The sequence below is a fragment of the Oryx dammah genome, unplaced genomic scaffold (assembly GCF_014754425.2).
Source record: "Oryx dammah isolate SB20612 unplaced genomic scaffold, SCBI_Odam_1.1 HiC_scaffold_8, whole genome shotgun sequence".
In the NCBI taxonomy this organism is placed as follows: Eukaryota; Metazoa; Chordata; class Mammalia; order Artiodactyla; family Bovidae; genus Oryx; species Oryx dammah.
Window position 1 is genome coordinate 13,123,484 of NW_024070192.1, and position 23,638 is coordinate 13,147,121.

At 44.6% G+C, this 23,638-nt stretch overlaps 1 protein-coding gene across 2 annotated transcripts in view; it reads left to right on the forward strand.

Moving 5' to 3' along the window:
* The first annotated feature begins 798 nt into the window (after positions 1 to 798).
* Positions 799 to 23,638, forward strand: part of PITPNC1 (phosphatidylinositol transfer protein cytoplasmic 1) — a 264,780-nt gene continuing 241,940 nt past the window's right edge. For both annotated transcript variants that reach the window (XM_040244932.1, XM_040244931.1), the window contains exon 1: positions 799 to 1,735. In XM_040244932.1, the coding sequence (XP_040100866.1) occupies positions 1,688 to 1,735 (48 nt within the window). In that variant the 5' untranslated portion in view covers positions 799 to 1,687. The remainder of the gene's footprint in view (positions 1,736 to 23,638) is intronic.

Below are 23,638 nucleotides of genomic sequence, written 5' to 3' on the forward strand. Positions count from 1 at the left end.
AGAGAAACTGAAGAATGTGCCTCTTGTGGTTAAAATGAGGGATCTGTTTAATATGGATGAAATACCAACACTCCAGGCATTTTCATTGACATTTCATTGTGACTTTTTGAACTTGGGAGTGCTGACAGGAAAACCTATTCTTGCTGCTCTGCGAAGCCTGCAGTCAGACTGCAGAGCAGGGCCAGGAGAGGTAAAAGGCTATGTCCCCGTTCACGTTCCCCCTGGTTGTGTGTCTTTCCTTGTGGATTTCATTTTCATTTACCGTGATGCACTTTGCAGTTTCTGCATTCCTGCTCTGAAACCAGTTAGGAAACCAGGCACAGGTTTGCTCTTTTGCACCCAAATCCCGTTGCCTCTCCAGCGCTGGACGTGTTTACTGGACCAAAGTGAAAACGCACTCGGGTGGGCATTGGTTAAAAACACACACACACACAAACCGTTTCTAAAGGTCAAGAGACACACTCCCGTACCTTGGACCCAGAAGCTACCCAGAGTGGCTGGACAGAGCACCGTGGCACCCGGGGTACATCTGAGAACAAGACTCAAAGGGTTTCAAGGAGCCGGAGGGAGCCTCCTCTTTTCCGATCCTCCCCAGCGCCGGCCGGCCTCGGCTCTCCCGGGCAGCCCCGCCGTCTGGCAGCAGCCCGGGAGAGACATGCTGTTTTGTTTAAATCCTCCACATTCTTTGCCATTTCCCCATTGGCCGGATGGGGCTACCCTCCCCGCCGCGACGGCTGCTGATGTCAGCTGCGCTCGCTCCTCCCGCACCCACCTCCCCAGCCCGAGGCACACCGCAGCTCGGCGCCGACTCTCCGGCCCCGGCGAGGTGGCTGCAAACTCGCGGGCACGCACGGCGCTCGGGGATCCGGACTCGGGGGAGGGGACGCGCGCGGAAGGCGCCAGCTTCCTCCCGCCCGCCCGCCCCTCGCAGGCGCGAGCCGAGGTCGGAGGAACCCGGAGCCCCAGCCCCGCAGAAGCCGAGCGGCCGCGGCGGCGGAGGCTTCCCTTTTCTCACCCAGCGAGACCCTGGAGCACCTCGGCGACCGGCCCTAAAAAGAGAAGGAAATCTTGTTTACCGCCGGGGAGCACAGCCGTTCGAGCCTTTGTCTGAAAAGTCAGCATCTCTGGCTCTGGCTGCAACGTGTGCTCGGTGACATTCGCCTTGGGCAGACCGGCCGGAAAAGGGGGTGGGGGGAAGTCGCCAGGTTAAGATCTGGTTTCAGAGGCGGATCGAGAGGGTGACTTTTGTGTATTCCGTGTAATTTTTGGAGACCTCGTGGTTTGTTGTTGTGTTTTTTTTTTTTTTTATTCCCTCCCTCGCCCGCCGACGGGCATGTCCTGATCTGGCTTCCGCTCCTGCTGCCCGGGGCTGCCGATCAGATTGGTTTCCAGTGGGTCTCCCTCCCTCCCTGACTTTGCAACACCGCGTTCCAGGCGGGTCGACCTCGGCTAGGAAGGAGGCGGGGGAGCAGCGAACACCCGGACCCAAACCTTGACATGCTCTCGAGCGGAGAGGAGGAAGCCAGGAACTGAGCGCACCGCCCGGGGGGCTGCTTCGCCGATCGGCTCCAAGCACGGGGCTCCCGGCGCTCAGCTCTGCGCCTGGGCGGCAGCCTTGTTGATCTGGGGGCGCCCCCACCCCTGCCCCGCCCGCTTCCCGCCTCGGAGGTCCGTGGCCGGCAGGATCATGCTGCTGAAGGAGTACCGGATCTGCATGCCACTCACCGTGGACGAGGTAAGCGCCGCGCCGGGCCTGGCCTCGCCTGCTCCGGGTCCCCGGCTCCGGGGCGCCGCTTCCCGCCGCCGCCTCCCGCCAGCGGGTCCACTGCGGACGGCGGGGAAACCCTGGTGGAACATTGCCTCCCAGATCCGGAGGCTGGAGGGGGAGGAGGAGGGGAGTTGCTGCTTCCACTTGTCACCCCAGCAAGGAGAGTAACGTTGGGTGGGGCGGTGGACTGCAGGTGGGTTCTTTGGGGGCGTCCAGAATTCGGATCGCTGAGGATCAGAATGCGCCAAAGGGAGTTGGTCGTCCCCTCCCTCCAATTAAGAAAATGAAAAAAAGCAAACCCAAGAGCTCCAAGCACACCCTGGTAGCGCAACCCTGGGCGGTGTGCATCCCGTTCCCGTCGTGGACCCGGGTTCCCCTCCCGCCCACCGCTAGAAGGTTGGGGTAAGGGAGCAGTCCTTCGCCCTTGGGATTTGGAGGGCCCGGGTCCCGCTTGGGGGCACCTCGGAATCCTAGGGGAGGGGGGAGTCCGTTTGGACTCAGACCCCTTGCCATCGCCGCCAGCCTGGGCGCCGCTCCAGCCACGCCCGTGCTTCGAGGCTCGGGAACCTGGCCTCGCCTCGACCTTTCTCTAACCGCCTGGCTAGGAAACTTTGTGCGTGTCTTGTTTCTTGGGCCGCGGGGAGAGCGGTCTGCGGGCGAGCGGGGAGCGGCGGGGACTGCGGCGCGGCCACAGAGGGGCGCTGTAGCACGCGGGTGCCGACCGGGCCCCTCCGGCTCTCGGGTCCCCCAGCTGTGGGGCTAGGGGCGGGGAACTCTTCCTGGGCTCGTCCTCCACCGGCCGCTCAGGTTGCTTTCCCCGGATCCGCGCACCTCGTCCCCGCCAAGCGGCAAGCTCTATCATTCAGGAAACGATGACTCAGTGAGGATTATTCAGGCCCGGCTTCCCTTTATTCCCCCTCTGCCTCCCTACCTTTTTGGTGATTTCACAATTGCTTAGCGCCTGTCCAGGGACTGCGAGGGAGCTTGAAGCCAATCAGGGCAATTTGAAACTTAACTAGTGTGGTTTGGTGTGACAACACACGGTGATACCGGCGACCCAAACCGTATTTATGTTTAAATACAGTGTCCTTAATCTCTCACTGCTTTGGGGAAGGGGCAGGGTGCTTTGGGAGAGAAAAAGATTTTTAACTAAGAACGTGGTGTGCTCCCAAGGGACTTGTCTGCATGTGTCATCTGGAGCAAGTGTTAAGACCCACAGTACAATCCAAGGCAAGATCAAAGTAGCTCCACGTTTGCAAAATGTATCCGAGGGAGGCTGACTGCCAAAAAGAGATCAGCCCCTCCATCCAGTGAACACCCGAGCAGCGCGGTTCTGTGACTTTGGAGGAGACAGCATTTGAGCAAGGTCCTTGAAGGATGGATGCCATGTGGGTAGGCAGACCGTGTACATCCTGTGGAGAAGCAGCACCCAGCTCTGTGGACAATGGGGAGGCGAATGAATGAAACTGGTTAACCAAAGCAATTTTAGGAATTGTTGAGATCTTCCCAACCCCTGAGTCGCTAAGCTGGAGTAGTTCAGCTTGGAGGTATGTCTGCTTCCACTCCATCTCCTCCTAATGACTTTTTTTATTGAGAGGAGTTTGGGATCTCCGGGCAATGCTGGTATGGCATGAAATGCCCAGCAAGGCAGGTGATAGTGAAGAAAGTAACCAACTCTAGAATCATCTATACCACCTGCGACGTCTCTTTATTCTGGTTGGTTCCCTTTTCAGACTTTGCCTTGAATCCTCAGGCGCCACCACTCTTTGTACACTTTTTTTTTTTTAATACTGAAATAACTACAGTTTTGGTGTGAAGTAATCTTATTTGAGTGGTATAGGTGGAGGCCCTTCTTTTCTTAGTGGGCAAATGAAATGAGGCTAGGCCTATAACATAATGTATAATTATAGCTTACTTCATGTATCATCTATTTGGACCAAAGCGTGATTCAGTATCTGAAAGGTCATATTCCAAAGTAGTTTTCCTCTTTGTTAGAGAAACAGAAGGGCGGGTTAGGTTGAGAGAGGTTTCCAAGTGGAAGGATTCAGATTAATCAAATCATGATGCGTGAGGACAGGAGGCCCAGCTTACCAGAGGTTAGACCCCTAAGGTCTGACCAGTAGTGAACTCCACAATCTCCACCATCCATCTTAGCACTCTGTCCTCCTAACCTTAACACTGAAAACTGGGGAAGCAACTTATGTGTCTTCAAAGAAGACAATTGTTGGGGTTTTTCTGGTGGTCCAGTGGTGAAGTATCCACCTGCCAATGCAGGGGATACAGGTTCAATCCCTGGTCTGGGAAGATCCCACATGCTACGGAGCGTCTAAGTCCACGCGCCACAACTACTGTATCAGCACTCTAGAGCCCACAAGCCTCAACTACTGAAGCTGGCTCGCCTAGAGCCAGTGTTTTGCAACAAGAGAAGCCATCGCAGTGAGAAGCCCACACACCTCAGCAAAGAGTAGCCCCCTACTCTCCGCAATTAGAGAAAGCCCACCTGCAGCGATGAGGACCTAGTGCAGCCAAAAATAAATGAGTAAATATATTTAAAAAAATAAAAGAAGAAAATTGCCACTAGCTTAATAGACTTTTGGAAGCCTCACTTTTGCTACAACTCTTTGCTTTTTAAAAAAAAAAAAAGTTTGGCCTCATCTCACATGCCATGGGACCTTTGTTCCCTGACCAGGAATTGAACCTGTGCCCTTTGCATCAGATGGGGAGAATCTTAACCATTGGACTGCCAGGGAAGTCCCCTTGCTACAACTCTTGATTTGCTTTGGGCCGATTCAGCCTATGTTTTAGGACTTGTCTCTGTTCTAACCACCACAGTTAATTAGTAGCAATGTCCATACTTTAAAAAATTAGGCAAATGCCTGTGTTTTGGAAAGTCATCAAAAGAACCAACACTGTATATCTGTTCTTTTTCCCTGGCTTTATCTCATTTAACTCCTGGTAGAAGGGAGCAGAAGGTGGACTGGTGTGTTGCCCACATTTTACAGATGAGTGAACCATGGTTCAGAAAGGCTAAGTAATGTGTGCGAGGCTACACAGCTAGTTACTAGCCAAACTAAAACCAGGCCATGGTTTAAAAAAAAACAAAAACCATTAATATTTGTTTCCCCTTACTCAGCTTTTTGTCTGTTACTAATATTTAATCCAGCAAAAAGAAAACAAAAATTTCTTGAAAATTAGCACTGTCAACTAAATGAAAAACCAAAGGCCTTCTGAACAAGTATAGAGAATACTGGTTTCTAATGTTTCGCTCACCTTATTTTGACTCATAAAATGTTCCCTAGTTCCAGGAAAGAAGAATAGCTCTAAGAGATCAAGCAGATAAAGCTGAATTACCGTCTAGCTCAGAGTGTTGGTGTTTTGTGTTTTAGACATTCATATTCAGAGTAAAGAACTATAAGAAGTAACATCCCATAGATTAATTTTAACTTAAAAAACCCACTTCATTGGAATATTCTCCTCATTTATGTTCAGTGTTGTTGTCTCTGAACTAAATATAAGCCTGTTGGAAAGTTCTAAACAGCAGAGGTCCCTAGGGGCCAATAGTTGCCTGTAAAGAGACAGTTGTCTTTGTGTTTATTTGAAACATTTGGTGATAGAAATTGTAGAATTTTAGACTTGGAAGGGCTATTACAGATGGTCTAGAGTTGACCCATTTCATTTTGTGGAAAAGAAGACTAGCGCTTTAGAAGGTACAGTCAGTTAGTTGCCCGTATCATAGCCAAGGTCAGGGTCCAGGCCAGAACTCGGAGCCAAGCTCTTTTTGTTACAAGCCAGGGATTCTCTCACTTCCCCCTCTGGGATTCCTTGTTGGAAGGAAATATCCCTAAACTGGATGTGTGAATCAGTCTGTAGTGGGAAAGGTGGGTTGGAGACTCAGACATTGTCTCATTAGGGGAATTTTAGGAGTTCGTCAGCTGCCTGGAAAAGGGTCCAGCGGCTCTCTTTGAAGCTGCTTTTGTATAATAAGCCCACTGGTTTTCCTTAGATTGTATTTTTGTTTGAATGTGTGACTTGATGGAGATTATGGTGGAGCTCAAGGCCTTCCCTCCCAAGCCACTCCTGGATGCTGCCACTGATCCCAGCATCTGACATGATCTCCAACTGCATCTTCAGAACTCCGTGGAACACAGTCTGATCACTCCTCTCCGACAGGTCCTTATCAGTAAGATAAGCATCTTCCAAGAGCTAAGCACATCCCAGTAGGATCTAAGGCGGGAATCTTTTCAAGTTCATTGCTCCTTTTGGTGTTAACACTTCCTGTTCTGATTGCATCAGCGTTAATGTCTGGGATTTATTTGTGGTCTTCAGGGATTTGATGCACAGTGAAAAACTCCCCCTCCATGAGTTTGAGCAAACTCTGGGAGATAGTGGAGGACAGGGAAGCCTGGCGTGTTGCAGTCCATGGGGTCACAAAGAGTCGGATACGACTTATCGAGACTCAACAACAACAACCCCTCCAAGAAAGAAGAAAGAGAGAGGGGCGGGGAAAAAAAGCACTCAGCTTTTTAACAGAATATCATTGTGTTCTTTGTCCTGGCAGGGAGCCAGTGCACTTTATCCAGGCTCCCCCAAGTCCCTGGAGAATCTTCTTGCGTACATTTCTGAGAACAGATTTGGGATCCGGGTGGTGCCGTCTCTGGAATGACATAAATGAAGATGCCAAAATGACCATCAGTGCTCCTTCCGCTCCGTTTTAAAGGATTTTCGTGAAATGCATCTGCAAACCTATTGGGGCAGAAATTCTTTACGAAAAGAGGTTTTAAGTACGATATTTTCATCGACACTTTGTCTTCTGTACAAGGTGGTACCCTGAAGTGTAAAGGAGAAAGACCCCCTGGATTAATCTCATAGACCTTCTCCAAGGTTCCTCATAAACATAATTTTGGGAAAAAAATTTTTTAAGAATGAGCACTATTTTGACTTTTTTTTTTCCCTGTTAGCTTCACTGGGAGGGACCCAGGCCAGGGTCAATTTCTGGGCTATCTTGGTAGCTTCTCTTGCCTGATTCACAGTTCGGGGAATTGTGTTGCTTGTGGCTTCCAGTGGGTGCATACTTAGTCGCTCAGTTGTGTCTGACTCTTTGTGACCCCATGGACTGTAACCCACCAGGCGCCTCTGTCCATGGGATTCTGCAGACAAGAATACTGGAGTGTCTAGCCATTTCCTTCTCCAGGGGATCTCCCCTACCCTGGGATCGAACCCATCTCCTGCATTAGCAGGCAGATTCTTTACCGTCTGAGCTACCATGGCAGCCTAGCTGTCTCCTGAAGCTCCCTTCTTGGTCGTGAGGGTCACCCAGGAAGTGGGGGGGAGTGGTTAATGGATCAGTGCAAACCTTTCACCACTAATGGAACAGGCGACCGGAGCAGATGCTCTCTTTCTGGTTGGTCAGTGAAAGTGATTTTCTGGAGAAAGAACACTGCATTTTCACTGTGATTTGAGTGTGAGTGCCTCCTATGAAACAGATTCTGGGCCTTGAAAGAAAAAAAGATAGCATGCTATTGTTAACAAAACTCTATTTAAAAGTGGGTAGTAATTAACTTTTACTGTTCATCACAAAGGCATGGGACGAGTTCTGAAGGCTCTTAAAAATCAACTTCAGAACCCTGTGTCTGATTGAGTATAACTGATACTAAGAGAAAGGGAGGCATCTTCATTTCAGAAGCCTCTCATTTCAGGTGAATGGAGAATACTATTTTTCATAAGTAGTTTTTTAAAAAATAGTCTATTTTCAACACTTTCTTGCTCCAGAGTGTCAATCAGGGAAGTGTTTGTGTACACATGTGTATGTGTACACGTGTGTGTGTGTGTATGTGTGTTGGATGGAGGGCTCACAAAGATGGTTTTTTAAAAAAATATTAAAGTGTGTGCACAGTGACAGGCAGTAAATGTGTTTTTCAGGGGCGGCAATTACTGGAAAAGTACGTCGAGCTTCATTGCTTTAGGTGCCTGAGTGGGGACACAGGTGCCCTGGCCAGCCTCTCTGGGCTCTGCCCTGCTTTCTGTTGCCTAGAGGTCTGTGTAGTCAAGTAACTCAGAACATTTTTTTGAAAACTATCTAACAGTTCTGCCTCTGTTCAGAGAAAAAGACAGATACAGCAAACAGCTGATTCGTAGCAGGAAGTCACGAAGGTTTTACAAATCTTTAGGAAATTCAGCTCACTGGGAGATGAAAAAAAATGAATTTCAGATTGCAGATGGCCGACTGTCTGCCCTTTGTGTCTCGTGCTTGAAATCAGAAATTATGTCGTATTCCTAAGTGGAGATTTTTTGTAGGCTACAGGGCAGACGGAGTCCAAGTGTGCTGTAGCTATTAAAACTGGAAGACAGTTCGGTATCTGGAAAACATAAAGTTTGAAAAAATTATCTTGGAAGCTTGATTTTTCATACTGTCCACCCTCCAACTTAGGCTTCCCAGGCGGTTCCCTGGTAAAGAATCCATCTGCTAATGCGGGAACCCCAGGAGATCTGAGTTCGATCCCTGGGTAGGGAAGATGCCCTGGAGGAGGAAATGGCAACCCAGCCCAGTATTCTTGCCTGGATAATCCCATGGACAGAGGAGCCTGGAGGGCTACAGTCCATGGGTTCACAAAGAGTCAGACACAACTCAGCGACTGAGCACATACACACCCTCCAACTTAGAAAAACTTGAAAAGAAAGTCGCTCAGTCATGTCTGACTGTTTGCAACCCCAAGGACTGTAGCCTGCCAGGCTCCTCTGTCCATGGAATTCTCCAGGCCAGAATACTGGAGTGGGTAGCTCTTCCCTCCTGCAGGATATCTTCCCAACCCAGGGACTGAACCCAGGTCTCTTGCATTGCAAGCAGATTCTTTACCATCTGAGCCACCAGGGAAGCCTGACAAAAACTTATTAACAATTTATACAAACAGGAGCTCAGGGGCGCACACCTCCAGGGGGCGCACTTTCCATGGAACCTAATGGGTATAGTGCAATGTGATGGCCCTGCAACTGACCAACTCCCTTTGTTAGTCTTCTCAAACTCCTCAGACCCTGTTGCTGTCATGTGTTAACACTTGAGAGGTTACGGTGGTCTTGCAGGTTTACAAGTGGGCATGTTACCTCCTTAGAGATGTCTTTCCTGTCCACTCCATATAAAATAGTTTTCCCCTTTCATTCTCTATCTTCACACATATCTTCTTTGTAGTATTTATCTTTTTGCTTTTACATTTATCTTAATCTGTACTTATTTCTTTACCTCTTTGTCATCCATCTCCATCACTGTCTTTTCAACATGTGATCCACAGAAGAAAATACTGACAAGATCTTTTAACTTATTTTTCTTTAAAATTTTAAAAATATTTAATTATTTTATTTATTTATTTGGCTGTGCTGGCTCTTAGTTGCAACACTCAGAATCTTCGATCTTTGTTGCGGAATGCGGAGTCTTTAGTTGCACCATGTGGGATCTAGTTCTCTGACCAGGGATTGAACTCAGGCCCCTTGCTTTGGGAGTGTAGAGTCTTAGCCACTGGACCACCAGGGAAACCCCTTAACTTATTTTTCTTCCATGTAAAGTCTTTGAAATCTGGTGTATGTTTTCCATTTGCAGCACATTTCAGGCCCCACTAGCCACTTTATAGTGCTCAAAGGCCATATATAGCTGGTGGCTGCCATATTGGATAGGGCAACGCTGGTGCTTAAACGCTGGATCTGGCACACAGCAAATGCTTGCTGCATGCATAGATGAAAGAAGCTGAGAAAAATAGGAACCTTTTAGGAAATCTGACCCTCGATGTTTACCTTCACACTTTTTTTTTTTCCACTTCAGCTTTATACCTCTTGAAATGTTGCAAACTAGAGATTCCTTTTTACTAAAAAGCCTCCTCATTTTAAAATTCCACAGCAATGCCTCTTAGAGATTTGAGGCTGGTCATTCCTGGGAGTTAATGTAATCTGCCTTCCTCCTAATTCTTGGAGGAGTGTATACTCAGTATCTATTGCTGTGCAACAAATTTTCACAAACTTTGTGGCTTCCAACAATACCTGCTTATTATCTCACAGTCTTTGTGGATAGAAGACCATGTGACTGGATTCTCTGCTGAGGGTCTCACAGGGTTGATATCAAGCTGCATTTTCTCCTGGAACCTGGAGTACTCTTCCAAGTTCACGTGGTAGTTGGCAGAATTCAGTTCCTTGTGACTGTAGGACTAAGTCCTCGTTTTCTTGCTGCCCATCAGCTAGGAGCCAGCTCTTAAAGGCCACGTGCTATTTCCTGCCATGGGACCCCCTCCACAATGTGGCCGTCTGCCCCTTCAAGGCCAACAGGACGGTATTTATTGCAACTTTGAATCTCTGACTTCTTGTCTCTGACATCTACTCTTTTTCAAAAAGACTGGCCCGATAAGGTCAGACCCACCCCCATTCAAGGGGGACGGAATTGTGCGTATACAGGGGATATACCCCAAGGAGTAGGAACCTTAGGGACCATTCTGCCTACCATAGGGAAATGAGCTGAATTAAAAGTTTCTGTTGGCAGATTCACAGACTTAGAGAATGAATTTATGCTTGCTGGAGTCAGGGGAAGGATTGGCATAAGGGATAGTTAGGGAGTTTGGGATGGACAGGTACACACTGGTATTTTTTAAATGGATAACCAAGAAGGACCTACAGGGAACTCTACTCAATGTTGGCAGCCTGGATGGTACGGGAGTTTGGGAGAGAATGGATACATGCATATGTATGGCTGAATTCTTTTGCTGTCCACCTGAAACAGCATTCTTAGTCAGCCATGCATGCATGCTGTGTCTTCAGTTATGTCTGACTCTACGACCTATGGACTCTAGCGCACTAGGCTCCTCTGTCCATGGGATTCTCGGGGCAGGAATACTGGAGTGGATTGCCACGCCCTTCTCCACAGGATCTTCCTGACCCAGGGATCAAACCTGCATCTCCTGCGGCTCCTCTTTGCAGGCGGATTCTATACCGCTGAGCCACCAGGGAAATCCTTCATCAGTCATACTCCAATATGAAATAAAAAGTTTAAAAAATAGTTTCTGTTGGAGGAAAGTAGCTATTTTTCATACCTGGGAAACTTAGAAATCTGGAAGGTTCAGGTTGGCACTGGGGCAGCATAAAAGTGTTGCTATCACAAACACTTACTGAACTCCCACTCTGCCAGATGCTTGGCCAGATGTCAGACCAGGTGCCCAGGATAGAGGAGCAAGCAAAGCAGACACGATCCCTACCCTCTTAGAGCTTACAGTCCAGAGAACATTGGAGAGGTTTCCTCACCATCTTAAAATAGATATTGGCGATGATTGCACAACTCTGTGTGAATATTAAATACATTAAAAACTATTGAGTTGGTACATAAAATATGTCTCAATAAAGCTGTTTTTTTTAAAGAGATATCTATGGATTTTCCCAGCAGAACAGACGTCTATGTTCAGAGAGAGAGAGACATTGATAGCACGGAAATTGAATTATGAATGTGTACAGTGAAAAGTTATGGTCCCTGTCCGCAAAAAGATGACTCTGGTTATCCTGAATTTAGACAGCTTTGCAAAGGAGACCATTCTCTTCTGCAGCAGGGTGGGGGGAAAAGCTGCCAGGTGTGGACTAGAATGACCACAATTTAGGTCAGAATTTTATTCTTATGGGAAAAAGTAGTTATCACGACTTGAGTAGCAGAGGTCGTTAGGGTACCGAGGGCTAATCATCGACATGCTTCATGATCTTCAGGAACAGCCACTTTGCCCCTAAAGGGGGACGGAGGCTGGCATCGGCTATCATGAATGGCAGGAACAGTAAGTAGCTGGTGGCCTCTTGGGCTGTGTCTCCAAGTGCATTCCTCTACTTTCTCTGCTTGTTGGGTGGAAAGTGACGTGTTGGCAGAATGAATCCTGGAGCACACATTCTGGAGGAGATGGTTCTAGATGGGAGTTGAGTCCTCTGCTTTATTCATCTCAGGCAGATGTCCTTAAGACTTTCCATCCTGGGCTTCATTATAAAACAGGCTAAATGGCTGTTTAAACTGTGTTTGTCAGTAGTCTCTGTCGTGCCACGTGAGGCTGGGCAAGTCTCTCAAGATGACAGAGAGTTAGAAGGAACCCCTTTCTGCCCAGGACACGCTAGCTTTACCCATGACAGAGAAAGGAGTCGAGGGTCACCGGCCACTTCCTGGCTAATGGTCTGAGCAACATTATACGGTACTGTTTGTTGATTCAGAAACACGAAAGCCAGAGCTCACCAGGATTTTGACATCAAGTATAAAGTGAGTCATTTTTTCATTTCCCAGCACTCTGACAAAAGGGGCCAGCTCTTAAAACTCCTTTTTAGACTTTAGTGGAAGTCGACTCATCCATCTCAACAAGTTAGCTAACATAAGTTCTTGATTAGATTTATCTAAGAGTTCTTCACTTTTTTTTTTTTTTTTGAGTTCTTCACTTTAAAAAAATAATTTTTTTTGTGCTTCTTTTAAGTTTGGGTGAAGCATGGCCTTCTAGAATTTCTGTTGTTCCTGAGCAAAGAGAAAATATCATCATCCTTTAATTTATTTAGAATTAATCTGACAATCTTCAGGGTGTTGTTTCTTTCGCAGAATGAATCATCCAGAGAAGTAAGATTGGCCAAACAAATGACAACCTGTAAGAATGCCGTTTAAGCACTTAATTTAAGCAATTAATCTCCAAAGGCTGCTCCCCACCCCATGTCACCTACACACGCACACACACACACACACACGCGCACACACAGAGTTTAGGTCTGATTATACTTGCTGTATTAAGGTCAGATCCAGGTGTTTCTGGGCATTAGTTTGTGTATTTTTACACTCCAATTAACTGACCTATGTATTTATTCAGAAGTAAATGTACCAACTAGGGAAAGAGAAGTCACCATGAACTTGTATGCTAATATAATTAAGGTGGGGCTTCCCAGGTGGCATTGGTGGTAAAGAATCGGCCTGCCGATGTAGGAGACACAGGTTCAATCCCTGGAATGGGGAGATCCTTTGGAGGAGGGAATGGCAACCCACTCCAGTATTCTTGCCTGGAGAATCCCATGGACAGAGGAGCCTGGTGGGCTACAGTCCATGGGGTTGCAAAGAGTCAGACACAACTGAAGCAACTTAGCACAGACATGTAATTAAGTTATTGAAGCCTTCAAATGCTTTGGGGTCTTATTTGCTGGATTATCTAAAGTTCTCCAAAGCTCTCCAATATTTTCTAGTTTTAACCATCATGATGGGATTTAATAATATTTACTTATTCTTAAAATGGCCAAGTTTCACTTATCTTTTGACTCTTACGGGAGTGTTTCCAACAGGTGTAGACGGTTTATAGAGATGGTGGTAGGGCCTCTTAATGAGTATTGTGCCTATGCTTCCTGAAAAGTATCGTGGAGCACTGAAGAGTCCCTAGAAAGCACAGAATTGCATTGTTCACTTTGCCTATCTGAACCATCCCCGTCTTCATATCTTAGACAGATTGTGAAAGTTGCTTGTCCTGACCTCTCAATTGCAGCAGTGAGGAGCTGGGCAGTCACTCTTTGTCACAAGATCTTGGCTGAATGTGGCCTGGCAGTCACCTTGCTTTTATGTACGTAATAAAATAGCACTCAGTGCCTTGGCAATGCATATCCCATGAAACTGTTCGTGTGGAAAGTACGAGGTTTAAAAAGTCAGTTTCAGTTTTGTATGCTTGGATTGCTCACAGTCACATTCCACATGCAAAGGAGGCAAAGAGAGAAATTACATTTATGAAGTGCTTCCTTGCTTTAGTCCTCATAATGGTCTTGTGAGTTGGATATTATCATCCCATTTTACAGATGTGGATAATGGATGCTTGCATGGCTAGTCAGTGGCAGACCTGGATCCATGCCCATGCTGGTCAGACTGCAGAGCCCAGAGTCTTTGCTTTCCCAGTTCTGCCTTCTCTAGAATCCCAAAGCTGGAAGGAGCATTGGAGGTTATTTAGTTCTGTCCCAATAAGCGCGTACACACACACACACACACACACAGACACATTTCTTAAAGATTAAATAACTTGTTCAGGATTATCAAAGGAAATAATTGGGGTAAGGTAGTTTTCTTGTTCCAGGTGAGCTAACAGAGTGATCCGCAAGTTTTATCTCCTATTGAACAATCAACTTTACCCAAGTATTAAACCAAGCAACATTCCCCAGTTTAACTTTGATAAATGAGTCACACTCCTCTTTGAAAATAACTTTTATAGTTCATGCTCTAAAAAGAGAACCACCCCTACACTTTCAGAAATTATTCCTTTTAATGGCAGTGACAACCTTTGGCTTTTCATAGAGAGCAGCAGCAGAGATGTTCACTGATGGGCTGGCTCCTGTGAGTTTCTCAAAATTAGTGTCTGGAAATAACAGTGGGAACAGACAAGAGCCATGCTTTTGGCACATTTCGTCGAACACCTAAAACCCTTCACATGGAGGTAACCAAATCAGGGAGTACAAAAAATGATCGAAATGTGTTGTTTGGTATACTTTCCCTTCCTGCTGAAATGGCTGCTCCTTGGACACTTGTGTCTCGCCTTTGCCAGCATTGCCTCGGAGGCAGTTTACAAACCACACACACAAATTCATATTGTTATTCATATTGTGCCACACCTCCTGTGGGGGCTCAAATGAATTTTCTAACTTGAGAAGATTTTTTTTTTTTGACAAAGGAGCTCTAAAATATTCTTTTCAACATTAAAAATTGTCCTCCAGAGACACTTACCATCATCAAAGTAATGAAAAAAAAAAAAAACCAAACAGGCCTATGTTCCACAGCAGAGATTCAAGGATGTTTCACTCTATATCGACACCAGGGAAATAAACATGGAATGTCCTAAAATGAACCATTTGAAGGGGAACCCACTTAATTGGGGGCTTCCCTGGTAGGTCAGCAGGTTAAGAATCCGCCTGCAATGCAGGACACCCTGGTTTGGGAAAATCCCATGGAGAAGGGATAGGCTACCCACTCCAGTATTCTTGGGTTCCCCACTGGCCCAGATGGTAAAGAATCCACCTGCAATGCAGGAGACCCGGGTTCGATCCCTGGGTTGGGAAGATCCCCTAGAGGAGGGCATGGCAACTCACTCCAGTATTCTTGCCTGGAGAACCCCCATGGACAGAGGAGCCTGGCGGGCTACGGTCCATGGGGTCACAAAGAGTCGGACACAACTCAGTGACTCAGCACAGCACGGCACCACTTAATTGGATGTGTACACGCAGGTCAATCTTTTCAAAATAATTTTTTAAAAAATTATGGTATAACATGCATTACATAAAATTTGCCATCTTTGACCATTTTATTTAAGTGTAGAGTGTGATGGCATTAAGTGCAAGCACCCTGTAGGCCAACCATCACCACCATTCATCTTCAGAACTGTTCATCTTGCAAAACTGACACTCTGTACCTATAAACAATAACTCTCTATCCACCTCCTCCCAGCCCATGGCACCCACCTTTCTTCTTTCTGTTTATGCGCTGACTACTCTAGGGATTGGGTCAGCATTTTTTTTTTCTTTCCTTTAAAGCATTGGTTATATTACTTTGTCATTAAACTCACATATCATTTCCTGAAACAAACTCAATAAAACTTGAATTAACAGAAGCTAACTAGAATTTTTTTTGGAATTCTGCTTTCTAAGGAGGAAAGGAGGAAAATGACAAGATGGACCTGTATCCATATTTGGGGTGGCATTAATGATTTGATTAGTGACCTATACCTTTGCAGTGACATCTGAAGTGCATGACAGTTTTAATTCAGGAGTCCTCCTATACTGTAACTTAACAGAGAAATCACATTTTTTGTTTGAAATACTTGCTATGGAAGGAAAAAGTACTGGCATATTTTAGAAGTATTTGCAACAGAGTTGGCACTGAGAAGTGTTCTATTAAAATAGAAGATAGAATAGTTGACTAATAATAATGCTTTATTCCTATACCAGGTAGAAACAGACCTGAATTGGACACTTTTTCTAAATAAAGAAGTATAGGTAAAATGTTAGCTTCTTTTTAAAAAAAGACGATGTTTAATTCAGGAGAAAAAAAAATTGTCATTATGACAGCTTACCAGTAAGTTAACTTTATAACATTTTCATTGTTGTCAATCCACTTAGTGATGTCAAAATCACTAGCCAACAACCTGGATTTCATTAGATTTTATAAGATTATGGTCCTGCTACTCTCAAGGAGCAGTTTGTGTGTTGGATTGTCCAAGAAAGGAGTGGGACGTTGGGACTTCCCTGGTGATCCTGTGGTTAGGACTCCGTATTTTCACTGCAGTGGGTGAGGGTTCGATCCCTGGTCAGGGAACTGCGATCCTCCATGCCATGAGGTGTGACCAAAACTTTAAAAAAAAAAATAAAGTAATGGTGGGTATAAAAATTTTGGTCTTCAGTCTGAGAATTTTGCAGTGTGCCTGGGACACCTTACAGATGCCTGTTTAATCTCTAATGCACTGAAAACCCAGAAAATAACTCTTGTTAAAGTAGTAATTAGCAGTTTAACCAAATAAGAAAAAAACATGATAGATGCTTGAGAAAACAAGACTTGTAATACCTGCTTATGTGGACAGGTAGTTCCGGGAACAGGGGTTATCATTAAAGTCTAAAGTTTGTACTTGAGCCCCCTGGGCATGTCTTCTGAAACGTGTTAAGTTCCCTATGGTGTGTAACCTTGTGACTTGTGCCTACATCAGGAACATTTTGCTGAACTTACCCTGGTCTAAAATAATGATGATGATGATGATGATGGAGCTGAAAAGATAAAGCCATTCACGTCACCTAACATTTCTCATCATTCCGGACTATTTCAGCCTCCATAAAAGTGACATGGGGGATAAAAGTGGTGTTCTCAATACCTGAAAAGTGCTGTGAAAATAGACTGTACTTTTGCTCAACAAGTTTAAAGATATGAAATAGAGTTATTTAATCCCCCCAAGTGCAAAGAGTTTGGTAGCTAGAATTGTATTTAATCACTGGGGTACAGACTGTGCTGTGTACACTGGAGACCCAAGTCTTGGACTATTGAAGGTTATGATGAATACCTTTTTTTGATGTTAAGTTTTTCCTGATCTTAAAAAGGCATCGTGCCCCAAATGAAAAACCTTTAGATTCAGGATTCAATAGTTCACCTCTTTTGGATGGAAACTTGGATGCAGCTGAGTGTAATTATGTTTTTCAGCAGTATGACTTATAGTACTGCAGAGATGGGTGTTTCTTCAAGATTTCTTGCCAAGATTGGCTGAAAAGGAGTTTGGTTGTTGTTTTCTTAAAAAAATAGTTATTAGGCTATTAGTTGTCCAAATGGAATAATCCTCCTTAAGCCTTTTCAAGAAACACACTTCCAAAAGGGTCAAATATATTTAAAACCAGCAGATATTTACATAGTGTTCAGCCTTTTGCCTAAGCTCTTTTAATCAGCTTTTTTTTAAAAAAATGTTGGTTATGTCTGTCAGAAACCATCTTATATTTTAAAGGGATTCAGGTATATGCATGCTAAGTTGCTTCAGTCGTGTCCAGCTCTTTTCAATCCTATGGACTGTAGCCTGCCAGGCTCCCCTGTCCATGGGGTTCTCCAGGCAAGAATACTGGCGTGGGTTGCCATTCCCTCCTCCAGGGGATCTTCCCGACCCAGGGATCAAACCTGCACCTCTTCCGTCTCCTGCATGGGCAGGCTGGTTCTTTGCCGCTAGCACCACCTGGGAAGCCCCCAGTGGGGTTCAGGAATGGTTCTTATGTCAGAAGCAGCCAGAAGTTCATCCTAGAGTCATCTATTTTTCATCTGCAGAACGGCTACCTCCAGTGTCGTCCTCGCCTCTGGACAATCTCTTCTGTGGATCTGGAGAAGGCTCGGCCCATGCGCCTTGCAGGCATCTTTCTTTGAAAATGCTTAAGAGCAAAGGAAAAAAAGAGTTAGGAGTGATGGCCAGGGCTAATGCATTGTGGTTCCAGGATGGAAGCCAGGCCAGTGTTTTGATCACTGGGTTCAGCGTCCACCTTAGGTGTCTCTCAGATCTCCAGGCTGGGGTAGAACCTGTTCACCCTGATGGAGATGCACTTTGCTGCCACCCTGAGCCCCATGATGTACCTTTTGGGTGTGTCTCATCTTCAAACTGGAAGATCAGCTTTCTCTCCCTGTGTTTGGGTCTTTCTGAATGGCAGCTCAGCCACACCTTACAGAGTTCATGTTTTAAGTCCTGGTAATTGCGCCACGTCTCACAATAAGTAACATTGCTAAAATGAGGCATCACTTCCAAACATGATTTTTCTTTCATTTTCTGCTACTCTTCGCTTTGCATTTATGTCCTGGAGCCAGAGTCCTTCTGTTGCCCTAAGTTGGGGTTTCTGGCTTAGGGTGTTGTGGTATGGTGTGGAGTTAGAAGGATTAGTTGAGGCTTTGCTGTTTGATTGTCATGAATTGATTTAAGAAGACTGGATTTTTTTGTGCCTCAATTTCCTCAATTTTCAATACCCCTCTTTTAAAATTTTTTCGTTTTCATATAATTTTAAAGGTTACAGTTCTTTACGGTTATTACAAAGTATTGGCTATATACCCCCTGTTGTACAATACATCCTTAAGCCTAACTTATACCCCCTGGTTTGTACCTCCCACTTCCCCACTGCTATGTTGCCCCTCTCCACTGGTAACCACTAGTTTGTTCTCTGTATCTGTGAGTCTGCTTCTTGTTTTGTTCACCAGTTTGTTGTATCTTATAGATTCCACACGTGAGCAATAATATCATACAGTATTTGTCTTTGCCTTATTTCACTTAGCATAATGCCCCCCAAGTCCATCCACATTGCTGCAAGTGGCAAGATTTTGTTCTTTTTTATGGCTCAATAGTATTCCCAGACCTGTCTTTTTGCCTCCACGAGGGTCTGATCACATAACATATAAGCCCATCTGGCAAATGTAAGAGACAGTAATCATTGTCCATATGTGGGTGCTGTCTGAACACCTGGTGATCATGCATTCCCTGAGCTGTGCATGAAATGACATGATCTCATTACCTTTAAATACCTTTATTTTAGAAATCCGTCTAGTACAACACTCACTTTTGGAGCCTGTACTTTCCAAGTGGCCCATGGGAAAGAATCCTGAGGTGTCCAGGGGGATCCAAGTTTGCCCTGTGGAAACGTTATGTCATAGTAACAAATGCTTCAGGATTAGTTTATTTCCAGCCCTGCAGAGGCTATAAATTGCTTCCTAAATTTTTATTTTCCAACATCGTGATGTTTATGTTGCTATGGTGGTGTGTCTCTTGCTTGGGTGTCAAGATTGTCATTGGAAATAGATGGGCCAAAATAACCGCTTAACAGGTGGCTGTGCTTTGTGATGTTTGTAAAACTATTTTCTGAAGTCCAATGAGAGTAAATCACGCAACTGTGCCCTTTACTGTATTTTGTATTTTAGACCATTCTTTTTTGTTGTTGTTGTAACACATTTTCCTCTTTCCGTTTTATATATAACCTTTCCCCTTTAACAAGCAGCACCAAACGGATTTCCTGTATTAACACAAGGCAAGATTTCAGCTCATTTTATTTAGCCGTGGCTGTCCCTTCTTTATTTTGTGTAATTGGAACCCTCCTCCTAAAAATAATCCTTCTTTTTTTAAATCTGATTCTTTTTATAGCTGATGTGCTCTTTATTTAAACAAACCTCTTTTTAATATACCATTGATATATATATATATGTTAATACATACACATATACGTATATACACACATATTTGTATACACAGACTTCCTCCCCAATCCTGTGGACTTCCTCTGTTACTGACCCTTCAAAAATACTGAACACGGTACTCTAGAGCAAGGGTCAGTAAAGTTTTTCTGTAAGAGGCCAAATAGAAATATTTTAGAGTTGCAGGCTGTAAGGTTGCAACGACTAAACTCTGACCCTGCTACACGAAAGCAGGTGGAGACAGTATGCACATGAATGGATATGGCTGTGTTCTGATAAAATTTTATTTATGGACCCTGAAATCTGAATTTCATGTAATTTTCACATGTCATGAAATATTTTTCTCTTGCTTTTTTTCACCCCATGCATAGCTCATGGGTCATAGAAAAACAGGTGTTGGGTGTCTTCCCTAGTCCAGTGGTTAAGACCCCGTGCTCCCAATGCAAGGGGCCCCAGGTTCAGTCCCTGGTTGGGGAAGTAGATCCCACATGCCACAGGTGAAAAAAAAAAATAGATCCCACGTGCTGCAGCCAAGACCCAGTGCAGCTAAATAAATAAATAATAAATATTAAAAAAAAAAAAAACAGGTGTGGGCTGGCTTGGAGGAGCAGTGCTGAAAATATGGGAAGTAGTTACTTCATCACCTTATGCTCTGTTGATGCTTTAGTATTAGCATCGTCAGTTTTGGAAGCGGCATCAGTTTTGACTGATGAGGTGATCGGTTCACCCTGGTCTTAAACACGTGACCTCCTGGCAAAGCTGTCTCTGCATCCAGATTTTTGTTTGAAATCTACAAAAACAAGCAGCCTGATAGCAACAACAACCATTATCGTAGGACTTTGAAATGTAAATGTGATGAACAGCATCTGCTGATTTCAAGTTTGACAAAATGTTTTTGGTTCATGCTTCTGTTATTTACTGTGTTAGCTAGTCCTCTTAACTTAGTGCCAGATGTGATAAGCATAGCTTTCTGTCTTGATCCAACAGCACAGCGACTTTTCAGTCAAATCCAAATCCTAAAATATAGGTCATCACTGCTTACCTTGGTTGCAGAAACCAGTAAGCACTTGGGTATAGAGATGAAGCCCTCAATTATATTAATAAGATTAAGAATGGATTATTCGCTACTTCCTCATTAGTTTTAATTTTTTAAAATAAGGTTCTCATGAGATATTTTGTGAAACAGCTTAACCACAATTATAATTTACCATGCAGAGGAGAAAATTTAGTAAATGGTAAAGCCCCCCCCCCTTTTTTTAAGTGTACAAATGTTTAATTAAAATCATATATCTGTCTATGGGAACATTTACTTAGCAAGGCTTTGGTTTTTCACAAGAGAAGGGAAAACAGAGAGGACCAACATTTATGGAACTTTCTAGTATGCCAGGACCACTGTGTTTATTACCTCATTTCATCTTTGCAGTTATCCTTCAAAGCATTAGTCGCTCGGTCTTGTCTGGCTCTTTTTACCCCATGGACTGAAGCCCACCAGGCTCCTCTCTCCATGGAATTCTCTAGGCAAGAATACTGGAGTGGGTTGCCATTTCCTTCTCCAAGATCCTTCAAAGTGGATCCTTTTATCTACATTTTATAGATGTCGAAACTGAGGCTCACTGGATTTGCCAAAGTCACCCAGAGAATCAGTGGCAGAGCTGGCTTCTGATGCACAGCACTTTGGCTACAAATTTCCATTTGCTTTCCACAGCCAAAGAGAAGTTGCCCCTCATTCTTTATCAAGTTATTTGTGTTAATTTAGATAGTTGATCCTAAAAGGGATATATGTTCCTGAATTTGTTACTGGAATGATATATTTCTGGAGTATATATCTGTAGAAACTGTGATATAAAATAAAAATATTGACCTCCTTAGTGGAAAGAGTATGTTCAAGTTGTAACCACTTGCATTTGCCGATCTTAGGTAAAACTGGAAACTAGAATCAATTTTCGATAACCTTACAGTGACATAAATCTTGAAGGAAGCCTTAATTGTTTTTAGAAAGCTTCTGTGTTTATCTAGACTGTACCTTGTAAAAAAGGCATTTCAAGATGTCATTATATGAATATTCAGAAACTAATGGAACCTAGATAAAAAATATGTGATAATCTATAGATATCATTTATGTTGGGGCTTAAAAATACATTACTTCAAGTGAAAAACAAGTCTTGGAAACAAGTTCTTTACAATTCCATGCGCTCTTAATTCCTTAGCCTGAGTCCTTAAAAGCAGATTTATAAAAGGGAGATGAAACAACTTCTCAGGATACAAATTTGAAACTCCGAAAGTATAGATATTTTAATTGTATGAAATTGATTCTTTAATTATAGCTGGTGCTGGGAATGACAAAACCCTTGGTGAGGTTATTCCATGAGGAAGCTGGTTTTTTGGCTCTCCGGAGCTGGTGGCCACTCATGCTTTAGGTTATAAGCTCTTTGGAGGATGGTGATTGTCATGCCTCTTTCTAAAAAACGCTGCCTCTTTTTCTTTCTTTTTAATGGTGTTTTGCACACTGTGGTTTCTTAGTTAAGGTTGACTATGAATTTATGGTCATTTAACTTCAGATCACAAGTCTGTTCTCTGTGTCTGTATCTCCACTGTGCGTGCTTAGTTGCTCAGTCATGTCTGACTGTTTGTGACCCCATGGATGTAGCCCACCAGGCTCCCCTGTCCATGGGGATTCTCCAGGCAAGAATGCTGGAAGGGGTTGCCATGGGCAACCCAACCCAGGGGATCTTCCCAACCCAGTGACAGAACCCAGGTCTCCCACGCTGCAGGCGGATTCTTTACCATCTTAGCCACTGGGGAAGCATCTTCATTGCTGCCCTGCATATAGGCTCATCAGTACGACCCTTCTAGATTCCATATATATGTGTTAATACAATATTTGCTTTTCTCTTTCTTACTTCACTCTGTATAGTAGGCTCTGGAGTCATCCACCTCATTAGAACTGATTCAAATGTGTTCCTTTTTATGGCTGAGTAATATTCCAGTGGATGTGTATGTACCACAGCTTCTTTATCCATTCATCTGCCGATGGTGGGATGAATTGGGAGAGTAGCATTTAAACATATACTTTACCATACATAAAATGGATAACCAGTGGGAATTTGTTGTATGATGCAGGGAGCTCAAATCTGGTGCTCTGTGACAACCTAGAAGGATAGTCCAGCTCAGTAGTTGCACCATAGAGGCTTAGTTGTTCCATGGAAGTGGGATCTTATTTCCTCAAACAGCGATGGAACCCATGTCCCCTGCATTGCAAGGTGAATTCTTGACCACTGGACCACTAGGGAAGGTCCTCCTTTCTGTCTATTTTATTCTAGTCATCCTTAGTGGGTGTGCAGTTGGAGCTCAGTGTGGTTTTGAGGATGAGATGGCTGGATGGCATCACCAACTTGATGGACATGAGTTTGAGTGAACTCCGGGAGATGGTGATGGACAGGGAGGCCTGGCGTCCTGTGATTCATGGGGTTGCAAAGAGTCGGACACGACTGAGTGACTGAACTGAACTGAACTGAATGACGAGTAATCCGTCTAGTCAAGGCTATGGTTTTTCCAGTGGTCATGTATGGATGTGAGAGTTGGACTGTGAAGAAAGCTGAGCACCGAAGAATTGATGCTTTTGAACTATGGTGTTGGAGAAGACTCTTGAGAGTTCCTTGGACTGCAAGGAGATGCAACCAGTCCATTCTAAAGGAAATCAGTCCTGGGTGTTCATTGGAAGGACTGATGCTGAAACTGAAACTCCAATCCTTTGGCCACCTCATGCGAAGAGTTGACTCATTGGAAAAGACTCTGATGCTGGGAGGGGTTGGGGGCAGGAGGAGAAGGGGATGACAGAGGATGAGATGGCTGGATAGCATCACTGACTCGATGGACATAAGTTTGAATGAGCTCTGGGAGTTGGTGATGGACAGGGAGGCCTGGCATGCTGCAATTCATGGGGTCACAAAGAGTCGGACACGACTGAGTGACTGAACTGAACTGAACTGAATGATGAGTAACTGGACATCTTTTCTTGGGCCTATTGGCTGTTTGCATATCTTTGGACACATTTCTATTCAGGTTACGTTGTCCTTTTATTGTTGGGTTCTAAGAGTTCTTTCTGTATTCTGGATGTTAGACCCATATCAGGTAACATGATTTATAAAAATATTCTCACATTCTATGGGTTGCTTTTTCACTTTCTTGATAAT